This window comes from Melanerpes formicivorus, unplaced genomic scaffold, assembly GCF_026170545.1.
Source record: "Melanerpes formicivorus ecotype bairdi unplaced genomic scaffold, bMelFor1.0.p_v2 SCAF_23, whole genome shotgun sequence".
Lineage (NCBI taxonomy): Eukaryota > Metazoa > Chordata > Aves > Piciformes > Picidae > Melanerpes > Melanerpes formicivorus.
In genome coordinates this window covers 7,658,750-7,670,830 of record NW_027142375.1, presented here as the reverse complement: position 1 = coordinate 7,670,830, position 12,081 = coordinate 7,658,750, and the positions used below count along the sequence as shown (strand labels likewise).

At 43.2% G+C, this 12,081-nt stretch overlaps 1 protein-coding gene across 1 annotated transcript in view; it reads right to left on the bottom strand.

Moving 5' to 3' along the window:
- Positions 1–12,081, bottom strand: part of RAPGEF5 (Rap guanine nucleotide exchange factor 5) — a 185,032-nt gene that overhangs the window by 121,764 nt on the left and 51,187 nt on the right. Inside the window, exon 7 of the mRNA XM_068152454.1 lies at positions 7,808–7,856. Within this exon, the coding sequence (XP_068008555.1) occupies positions 7,808–7,856 (49 nt within the window). The remainder of the gene's footprint in view (positions 1–7,807; positions 7,857–12,081) is intronic.

The following is a 12,081-nucleotide window of genomic DNA, read 5'->3' as shown; positions in this document are numbered from 1 at the left end:
AAAGCAGTAAGATCCTACTAATGTTAACCTCTTCATACTTTCTCAGTTTTTCCACAAGGAAAAGTGCATACCTCTCTGGCACATGACTGCCACCTCATTCCATAAACAGGAGCAAAATTTTCCATCCCTCTTTATGCCCTTTTTCAGTGGCATAAAGTAAGTGACAATAAACTGAGTACATTGAACACTAAAGGTCCCATATGTGTTTGCTTACAAAACCTGTAAATTTAAAGGGTACTGAATATGTTTGAGACTTAAGCACAATACTGAAGTGCAAATACCTTTGATCATGAATTTATAACCTCATTTTCCAAGGATGTGTACAAATCTAGTTCAAATTCATAATGATTTTCATTGTCTATACAACAACTCTGTTCTACAAGTGAATGAAAAAGTAGTGACATATCACACTCGTGCAGCACCAAATGGCAACATTTATGCTAATTATTGTGGAGCAAAGTTACCACTAAGTTTCACAGGATCTGTGCTACTTGGGAAAAAGGGATGAACGATAAAGATGCTGTTTCCTGAGTTAACTAAGCTGATAAAACAGCTTAATGCTGCCAAAAGGCTCTTACTGGGATCCTTCCCATATCCCTCCACCTCCCCACCCTGATAAAAAGCTGCCAGCCTCACTTTGTGCTAACTCCAGCTGCAATCCTGCATGCTGCTCTGGCTGCCCCATCTCAAAAACAACAAAATAGATGTGTCAAAGATGATCAGATTTAATGGATTAGATTGGGTATAATGAAAAACTGGTGAGCCTGGAAATGAAATGACTCACAGGATTGTGACAGAGGTGCACAAAATCCTTAATAGTCTGATGATGAACTGGGAATGGGTTATTCGCCACTTGCCATCATCAAATGTAGCCCTAAGTGAGGGCCCACAGTGAGAGTCATGGGTAATACATTTAAGAGAAACAAACCAATATACTCTTTCATGTACCAAACACATGAATTGTGGGGCTTGCTACCACAAGAGACAATGAAGGTTAGGAGTATAAGCAGGCTGAAAAAACAATTCAATAAATTAATGGAGACGAGGTCCACCAAGGGCTACCTAATACAATAGTGTGGGCACAGCAAAATCCTTCTAGCATGGACTGGTAGATGCTGAGTATGCACATCATAAGAACAACTGTTGGTACTTGCTCTGTTTCTCTGCTCTAAACATCCCTTACCAATCACTCACAGCAAGACTGAGCTGGATGGACTTTTAGCCTGACCCAGCCTGGCTGTTTTCATGCTTTTAACCGGGTTGACATTGCCTGGAGTGTGTTCGAGTCAAGTCACGCAGTCAGCTCTGACAGCAGGGCTGTAGAGGTGGTGCAGGGGCTGAGAGAAGGAATAGCTGTTCACAGCTTGCTTTTCATTCATGTCAGCAAAGCTCAAGCCTCAGTCACTGCTTCATATTTAATTGTATGCCCTAAAAGTCCTGGTAGACACAATACAAAAGGGGAAGGGTGGATATGCATATAGGGATGTCAGAACAAGGTGGAAGCAATCCAGAAGCTCTCATCTAAAGTTAACATGTTGCAGAAGTGATTATTGTAAATACAATGTAAAGTGCTCTTTCAATGAATAAAAAAATGAAAAAGGAGTTTGTCAACATAAGAATGACATGATTAAGAAGTATTTAACAGAATAACAGACCATAGCTGGTTATAAGAGACCACAAAGATCATCCACTCCAACCCTCAACTCAGCACAAAGAGACAACACTAAACCACGTCCAGTAACCAGTTTAGTGCCTGGTACTAAACCAAGTACCAGGTCCATGTGCCGCTTGAACACCCCAAGGATGGTGACTCCACTACTGCCCTGGGCAGACCATTCCAATGTCTGATAACCCTTTCAGTGAAGAAATAATTACCTATATCCAGCCTGAACCTCCCTTGGCACAGCTTCTCACCATTGCCTGTAGTCCAGTCACTTAACACCAAGAAGACAGTGGACCCCTCCTTGCTCCAGTCTCTCTTCAGGTAGTTGTAGAGAATGAGGAGGTCTCCTTTCAGCCTCTTCTTCTCCAGAATAAACAACCCCAGCTCCCTCAGATGCTCCTCATAGGTTATGCACTCCCAGCCCTTCACGAGACTCATTGCCCTTCTCTGGACACATTCCAGCACCTCAATGTCCTTTCTATACTGAGGGGCCCAGAACTTCACACAATAATTAAGTGCTGAGTACAGGGGGGTGATCACCTCCCCATTCATGCTGGCTGCAGTGTTTCCAATCCAAGCCAGGGTGCCATTGGCTTTCTTGCCCACCTGGGCACACTGCTGACTCAAGTTCAGTCGACTATCAACCAGTATTGCCAGGTCCCTCTCCAAATTGCAGCTTTCCAACCACACATCCCCAAGTCTGTAGCTTACCACAGCGCTGTTGTGGCCCAAGTGCAGGACCTGGCACTTGGCCATGTTGAACTTCATACAAATAGCCTTGGCCCCTCAGTCTAACCTGTCCAGATTCCATTGTAAAGCTTCCCTACCCTCTAACACATCAACATAGCTACCCTGCTTGGTGTCATCTGCAAACTCACCGAGGGTGTGGAAACCAGAGTAACACTCTTAAAATGGAACAAACACACGTACAAGCACCAGAGCTTTTGTAGCTGCCCTGCTACTGCTCCCTCAATGCCTGTGAGGAAGTTGCAGCCATCTTCTTCCTACCTCATCAAAATACTTTGGCAGTGATTATCTTAATTAGCCCCTGAATTCAGAAACACAAGGACTAGAGCCTCTTGCAATCACTGAGGGAGCTGGGATTGCTTAGCCTGGAGAAGAGGAGACCCAGGGGTGACCTTATTGCTCTCTACAGCTACCTTAAGGGAGGTTGTAGACAGGCAGAGGTTGGTCTCTTCTCCCAGGCAGCCAGCACCAGAACAAGAGGACACAGTCTCAGGCTGTGCCAGGGGAGGTTCAGGATGGATGTTAGGAAGAAGTTCTATACAGAGAGAGTGATTGCCCATTGAAATGGGCTGCCTGGGGAGGTGGTGGAGTCACTATCACTGGAGGTGTTCAGGAGGAGACTTGATGGGGTGCTTGGTGCCATGGGTTAGTTGATTAGGTGGTGTTGGATTGGTTGATGGGTTGGACACCATGATCTTGAAGGTCTCTTCCAACCTGGTCTGGTCTATTCTATTCTATTCTCTTTAATAAAGTTATAGAAATTCCTGCAGCTATAAAGTCGAAGAAATTTGATAGATGATGCCATGAGGAGCAGCTAGACTGATGCACAGAACTGTAAGGCATCTTGTTTGTGGGTGGGATTATGACCAGTCTGGAGCATCTACCTGACAGGTTTTGATGGGTTCAGATGTACTTGTGCAGCTACGCCGCTGGGTAAAGCCTCCAGCCTTAGGCTATTTGCAGCTTTTTATCCTTGTTTTAGCTACCATCTCTAACACATAAGAAACATGTCATGAGCCATGACAAGCAATTGAGATAAATGCCAACCCTTGAAACCTTCAGACACGAGGGTGAATTTGTGTTACGCTTCAGCACATTTGCAGAAGCCATCAGAAGCCACCAAGGTACAAACAAATACAGTAATTCTAACGCCTAGTCCCTACAATTAAACCCAAAGTTCTCTTCTGTTCCAGGGTAGAAGAGCTCTGCAGAGGGACCTTGACAGCCTGGACAGATGGGCAGAGTCCAACAGCATGAGATTTAACACATCCAAGTGCTGGGTTCTACACATTAGCCACAACCCCATGCAGTGCTACAGGCTAGGGTCAGGGTGGCTGGAGAGCAGTCAGGCAGAGAGGGACCTGGGGGTACTGGTCGATAGTAGGCTCAACATGTGCCAGCAGTGTGCCCAGATGGCCAAGAAGGCCAATGGCATCCTGGCCTGCATCAGGAACAGTGTGGCTAGTAGGAGCAGGGAAGTCATTCTGCCCTGTATTCAGCACTGGTTAGGCCACACCTTGAATCCTGTGCCCAGTTCTGGGCCACTCAGTTTAGGAAGGAGGTTGACTTGCTGGAACGAGTCCAGAGAAGGGCAACAAAGGTGGTGAGGGGTTTGGAGCACAAGCCCTATGAGGAGAGACTGAGGGAGCTGGGGTTGCTTAGCCTGGAGAAGAGGAGGCTCAGGGGTGACCTCATTGCTCTCTACAACTACCTGAAGGGAGGTTGTAGCCAGGCAGGGGTTGGTCTCTTCTCCCAAGCAACCAGCAAGAGAACAAGAGGACACAGTCTCAAGCTGCACCAGGGAAGGTTTAGGCTGGATGTTAGAAAGAAATTCTTCACAGAAAGAGTGATTGGCCATTGGAATGGGCTGCCCAGGGAGGTAGTGGAGTCACCATCCCTGGGGGTATTTAAGAAGAGACTGGATGAGGCACCTGGTGCCATGGTTTAGTTGATTAGATGGTGTTGGGTGATAGGTTTGACTCGATGATCTCAGTGGTCTTTTCCAGCCTGGTAAATTCTTTATTCTGTATTCTACCTGCTTCCCCAAGACCCTTTACCAAACAAAGGAAGACAATTTAATCTATTTGTTTCTAAGGTTAAGCAAGAATGTTTTAAATACCTCTTTATAAGCCACAGAGAAGAGCACAAGCTCATTTCCCCCCTGTTAGGTCACCTTTATCATGAACGCTTTATTCTAATGAAATATAGATGTGCTTTCTAGTCAACAGTGTTACTGGAGTCCATCAAAGCTTCAGGATTATACACATTAATTTTAGCCTGTTGTTGTTGTTGTTTCTTTTGAGGCTAAAAATACCTAGCTCCCTCTGCATGAGAGCTCTCAGGTAACTCTCTGTTGTCTTATGCCTTGCTGTTGGAGTGTGCACGTATACTTGCAGTATGAAAACAGAGTATGTAAACAGAGCACTTCTTCACAGCACACAAGTTTTCCATTTTTCAGGTTCTGCATTTTTCCTTCAGGCATCTGTCATTTTTATGCTACTCCTATTCTTCCACCCCACAATCAAAGCAGAACACCTCTGGGGAAAGGCATTCTTCCCCCATATCTTACTGACTTTTTGTTTTCTGGTAGCAAATATTCTCCATCAAGTCAAACCCTATACTAGTAAGAATGTGATACTCTATAGCAGGGTCAGCTCTCTACCTTATTTCTAAGGGTGGTGTTCTTAGGTTTTGTTGTTTTGTGACTTTTTTGTGACTTTTTGGGGGGTGGGTTATTTGTTTGGGTTGTTTTTTTTTTGTCAGTAGATACAGTGTCTAAATCTGAAGCTGCCATTCTGGCCCAAGAACTGCAATAGTTGCAATTAGTGCTCCTCATGTACAGACACCAGGCAGTAATCCCAAGCTTAATTTAAACAAAACTTAACTATGTCCCCCAGATCATCAAAGGCAGGGTTTTTCCCCCCTCAAAGCAAGCAAACCTTCTTCCTAGCTGGACACTCTTCACCTCTTGCAGAAGGAGCTGTGGTGTTTGTGTGCTTGTATAGCACTTTCCATGCATTGCAACCCAGCAATTATTATGACAGTCCTAGACTGTTGCAGTATGACAGCTTTAATCAGCCAGTTTTTCTAGTACAATTCAAGCACTGTGAAGTGCCTCTCCAAGGGCAGAGGTATATTCAGAAACTGAAGTAACTCAGGAACAAATTACACAATCCTTGCATTAAGCAAAAATACTCTTTTCTTTCTTTCTTGCTTGTACTGGTAGAGCTAACCAGCTATCTAGAGGAAACACTTTGAAACCCTATCATTTAAAAACCACCAAATCATCAAAAACAGTATGGGAACTTCTGCACAACAGCTTTGGTTTCTAGGTTGCTGAGGTCTAGGAAAGCTTTCAGTTAATGAATCAATTACCTACCACAGGCAGGGTCCAGCTAGCAGGTTGGGATCACGTCTGTCACTGCAGTCCCCACTCACAAATCCCAGCATGGGTCAGCCAGGCACCCACACCATTCACATCAGCCTGGAAGCCACCCAGGGCAGCTGGCCCAACAGCCATGTTCCACTGTTTTGTGCCAAAATACATTCTCTGTCTGATCTTTGTAGGTTTGTTTCTTGGAATTCTGTGGAGTCTTGGAGTGGGTTATCTTTAAAAGATACTCTGGCTTTGCACTTCTGAAGTACTTTTTCTGAAACATGCTTCACTTCACCAGGCACAGAATACCACAGCTTGATTGCTAGCAGTAACGGCTATCCTGTGAATTCAACCATCACCAATGAAATAAGGAAGCACAATCAACCACCCCAATTTTCTCTGTTCTTAGTGTAGTAAAGGCATTAACTTAAATTGTTGTGCCTGATCATGGAGCCATTTTTTACAGTTGTCCAAGATGAGGCATAAAGAAATGCAAATCTCAACCACAAGCACATGCTAGTCAAACCCACTAGAGATGTATCTTTTGTTCAGAACTAAACTGATGTTTTGTGGGCATTAGTGTATTAGGAGAGCTTCAAAGCTCTATAGGAAGCCTTGTTTATTTAAGGCTGTGATTTCTAACTAGACTATTTCTATCTAGACAATGTGGGTTGCAGTTACTCTAGTATAAAGCAGACTACAAGAGCTATCTACCTTTCCAACTCTCATCTCCTGCAGCTCATTCGTAATCCAACCCCCATCCTATTTTCTGACACAATCATTTCTGTATCCATTCACTGAAAGGAAATGAGAGGCTAATTCAGGTTAAAAACAATTCTTTTGGGGAATGGAGACTTCACTTGTTGCCAGTAGCAGTAGTAATATTTGCTGACACAACTGCCAAGAAGCAGAGAAAGATTTCTTAGTACTTTATAAGCACCAAGTAAAAAGATACGTAGCACTACACTCTTAGCCCGTTTTACAGCAAAACAAAAAGGTACCTTGATTCCTTCCCTAAACCAGCCAGGTTTTCTCTGCACTGAACCAGAGCAGGAGCATTTCCATGCTTAGCCATTATAACTCAGGTGGGACTGAGGTGATAGCCGGTAAAGTCAAGCAGCTGAGGGGTGCTAACATCATGAACTACTACAGCAGTCTCAGAAGCCAAGTTCTCCCACAGAAGTGATTTAGGTCTGAAATCACACCCAAATTTGTGTTGACTTTCTGCAGATTTACATTCACAGATGACCATGGATATAAGCTGTGAGTACTTCCATTTTCAGACAAAAATGCATCAAGCTGTCTAGAATATTTTTGTTTTACTTACATTTTTACAAGTATATCTTTGCAGATATGCCAGCCACTCCTCCTTCATGCCTCCAGTTTAAGATATCATCTTGTGCATAGTATGCATGCTGCATGCAATAACTTTTATGCTGTACTTGTAAGGCACTGATAGACTCAGACATCATGACACAATACCATTAACAGGTCAGAAAATAGCTTAAGAAGTAAAAGTTCTGTGATCTCAATTTCTGGCAACATAATTGAACATCACAGGAGATGCTCAGTGAAAATGCTCCCACAGACCTCAATGACTTTGGGAACATGCCAGTAATTTAAGGCCACTCTGCTTTACTCTAGAAATAAACCCAACTCTCACTTAACCATATGCAGTTTATCAACACATTTGTCTTAAATCTAAGTCAAATACAGACAGAAGCTTCTTTTGTAAAGTGCAGAGAAAATAGTGATTTTGGCCAGAAGATGACCCAAGCTCAAATTCAACTGTAACAGTCCAGCTTTATCAGCTAGGTCATTAGATGTGACAAGCAAAGGGAAGCAAAGCTTGACAGTAATTGCATTGTGCTATATAAACAGATTCTCCAGTGAGAAAGGAATGAGGTTTGCTATCTTTGCTTCCCCATGTTAACAAGACAGCAATAACAGTTAAAAAACTTCAATAAATGACAAAAAGTAACAGCGTTACAGAAGCCCCTCTGAAGTCCAGCCTGACTCACCTGACTTCCTTGCTTTCAAGGCAATGACAGCAGCCAGTTCTCTCTGTACCTAAAACACCAGGAAAGGAAAGGATGGTCATAGTTACTAGCACAGTCAAACAAAAGGCAATACCAGCAAGGTACCTGTCAGCAATGCTTTGGAACAGTCAGCTGCACGTGGAATTATACAGGTACTTGGCTTTGAAACTAGTCACTTTGCCTAGCAAGTTTATTTCCTTTTTCATCTGAGAATTGCCCATTCCCTAAAGAATGGCCAGAATTCAGTAACCCAACCTCTGATGTATTTGCACAGCCTATCTCTGTCACAAGCACACACTTGAAGCTTCTTCCTTTCCTTGCTAAATGTTTGTTTTGCCTCTGCTGAGCACACTGTAATGCTGGATTTAGTGTGTGACTCTAGGATAAGAGAGTTCTCCATGCTGAGGTTTAGCTGAGCTTCCCATATATAATTGACATTTGCTTTTTGGTGCTTTCAGGAGGAAACCACTTCTCCTAAGAGCAAGGCTGAGCCTTCATTTTGGGACCAAAAATGTAGTTTGACATGAACATACAGAAGTAAGAGATACCCAATTGCCAGATTTACAGGCTGCCCTGCTAGACTGTGATGAAACAAGCCCTGCCATGCTAGCCAGCTCCCTTCCTCAGCCTTTTGTCTCTGCATTCCTCATATTTTCCCTATAATCTCAAGGTGACCAGCTACTGTCTCTTTAACTAGCTCAACTCTATATCCACTTCTCTCCAAAGGTCTCTATTTTCTATCAGTAAAATTCTGTATTATGCATTGGTTTTGTGCTTCATACTTCCTCACTACCATCCTCTGTCCCACTGCAGCTGCTTCAGCACCCCAGACACCCTCCTGCTGCACCTCATTTCTTCCCTTCCTCTGCTCCCTCCATGATCTCAGACTCTTTTCTATACCTTCCAGCTTCTTCCAGTTTCCCTCATGTTCACAAGAGAGCCTGCCTATAGAATTAAAAACACCCATGGGACATTGCAACTGTTTTACTAGGGATTTTCTTACCTCTCTGTACATAGTTTCTGGCAGTACATACTAACCATCTTGTCTAATAGACTTATGCAAGCTCAAGGCTGTTCTGCAGTAAGTCTTGTGAGAATCGGTTCCTGAGAGGATGTGAAGTTTAAGATATTATTCACAAGACATACAGTGTAATCAGAATAAGGCATAAAGCCCATGAAGGATTCCCAAAGTCATCTGATTACTAACAACTGGCAACATCCCACTCTAATGACTCTGGAGAAAAGTTTGAAAATATGAAACAAGTGCATAAAGATGGACAAAAATCTCCCAGGACCTCTCGAGTACACTGCTAACTTCAGCATTTGCTGATCAGACACTCAGCAGCCACTCAGCAGTATGCTCTCTGTGTGGCAAAAGGCAGTCCTACCAGAGGCCACATCCTTCCTCTCTTTGCATCCTTCCTTCCCTTGTGGCAAAGGATCAGGCAGCTTTTTTTTTGCTGTCCTTGCAAGGTACAAAGGTGTTTTCTACTCCTTGCTGCTGTCCCACTGAGAGGGACAGAGCTTTTTGTCACTCCAAGCAGCAAAACACAAAGGCAAAGCAGCAAAACACAAAGGCAATGCCAGTTTTCTTAAATGTTGTCCTGTTTCCAGCACAATTGTGCAAGCTGGCAGTATCACCTATCCCTTCCTTCCTTCCTGTGCACTCATTCCCATGTCTGGAGAACTGTTAATCACAGTTAATGTAAGCACAAACTTCAAGTAAGATGGGAAAGAACAGTTGTTTTGTGGAAAAACAACTTGTGTGCTTGCTTATTAACAGCTATTAATATAGACTAGCAATAGTACATATGAGCTATCCAGAGTAAAAGTAGGATTTCCAATAAAATAAAATTGGGCTTTTCTGAATAACAACACCACAACTTTTCATGACCAAGCTGCTCATTCCCTCTCCATTAAACTCAGCAGGAGGTCCCAATGTAAATGCTCCAATCCTGATCTATTCTCACAGGTAACTGACAGTACGAAACAGTGCACATAACAGATGTCTCATCTTTACCTTTTAGCATTTAACAAATGTATTATCTCAAGATTAGCCTTAGGAGACTCCACAATCTGCAACAGTTGTAAATTTACCAATTAACCCACTCAAACAATAGAAAAATGCAAATCTCTCTCTGAGTGTAAAGAAAAGATGAGCTTATTAAAAAAAAAATAAAAGGAAGGAGAAAAGGAGGCAGCATTGTGGTGCCCTACAGTTATATTTGCAGTATTCCTTTTGCTTAAGAGGTGGCATTTTCTAAGTCAGAAAAACAGTGCTAACATCACAGGCAATAAAAAGGTTGTTTTTTCTGTATTTTGCCTGTGATGTACAAAATACCTCTTTGTTTGCTGTCTGTCAGCAGTGCAGGTGGTGTATTACTTACGACTCCCTTACATAGGACTGACTCAAATCACAAAGAACTGGTACTGCTGAGCATCCTTCTGGATTTGCCTGCTGTCCCTAGGTTTGACAGTCTAGATGCTTCTCTCTATTTTACTGTCAATGCACTCGACATCTCTGCTGGCCATGCAATTGCTATGCATCATTACACCCCTGGAAATCCATGTACAACATTCATCCCTCACAGCACACATGCTGCACATTATCATACTTCTTCCTAACAGGATTTCAGTTACTGCTTGTTTGACAAAACTCCATAGCTGCATGTCACATTGAAGATAAAAAAAGTGGACTCAATGTGAAATATACATAAATATACATCTGTGCAGAAGCTGTGCCTACCATATTGAGATATCAAATAAAAATAACAAGTGGTTTATACACAGAGCTTGTTGGTACAGAACTAGCGGTATCTAAATAGTCTCCCATTTTTGACTAGCATTGCAGATGTCAAAATCAATTCAGTTTAAAGGCCAGCTTGCCACACAGTATTTATAGAAATATGAAAGTCTGAAAGAGAACACTTTGAGTGTTGTTGGCATGTTATCACATCTTAACCAGTTTTCTTTTTGTGATAGGAAAGAGCAAGAGTGTGCATACAGAGTGGTATCCATGTCTGCTACTTCTCAATTAAATACAAGAGGCATATTTACATGGTGAATAGTCTCATCTTGAAAGGACAGAGGAAGCTTTTGCAAGAGAGGACTACCACTGTTCTTCTCTCATCCATGAATTTAGGGGACACAGTCTCAAGCTGCGCCAGGGGAGGTTTAGACTCGAGGTGAGGAGGGAGTTCTTCACCGAGTGAGTCACTCGTCATTGGAACGGGATGCCCAGGGAGGTGGTGGAGTCACTGTCCCTGGAGGTGTTCAAGAGGGGATTGGACGTGGCACTTGGAGCCATGGTCTAGTCATGGGGTCTGTGTTGATAGGTTGGACTTGATGATCCTCGAGGTCCTTTCCAACCTTAGTTATACTGTGATACTGTAATCTGGTCATTTTAGCATAGAAAGAATAGTTGTGCATCTAACAGCACCTTTACTTATCCTTCCCTCACCTCTCTTTTATTCTGCCTATATTAATCTTTTGTGAAGCAGTATTCATGCTATCAACATCCCAAATAGGACTTCAGGCCCAGAGACAAAGTGGCAGTCTTACAGAAGCTCAAATTTAAATCATGCAAGGGGAAACTCTGAACAGCAGTGTTTTGAAAAAGAAGAAAGTCTAGTGTGCCTTTGTGCATTTCAAGTAACAATAGTTTGTTGGACTCTAAACAAAAGTAGCACAGAGTGACATCTTCAAGCACCAAACAACTCGATTTCCCAGATATACTGCATTAACAGCATAGAATCATAGCATCATAGAATCAGGGTTGGAAGGGACCTCAAGGATCATTTGGTTCCAATCCCCCTGCCATGGGCAGAGACACCTCACACTAGATCAGGTTGCTCAGAGGCACATCCAGATTGGCCTTAACCTCCAGGGAAGGGACTTCCACCACCTCCCTGGGCAACATGTTCCAGTGTCTCACCACCCTCATGCTGAAGAGCTTCTTCCTAAGATACAATCTGAATCTACCCATTTCTAATTTTTCTCCATTCCCCCTAGTCCTATCATTACCTGACACCCTACAAAGTCCCTTCCCAGCTTTCTTGTAGCCCCCTTAAGATACTGAAAGGCTACAATTAGGTCTCCATGGAGCCGTCTCTTCTCCAAACTGATCATCCCCAACTCCCTCAGTCTGTCCTCATAGGAGAGAAGCTCTAGCCCTCTAATCATCCTCGTGGCCCTTCTTTGGACACACTCCAGCACGTCCAGATCCTTTCTGTAATAGGGGCTCCAGAACTGGATGC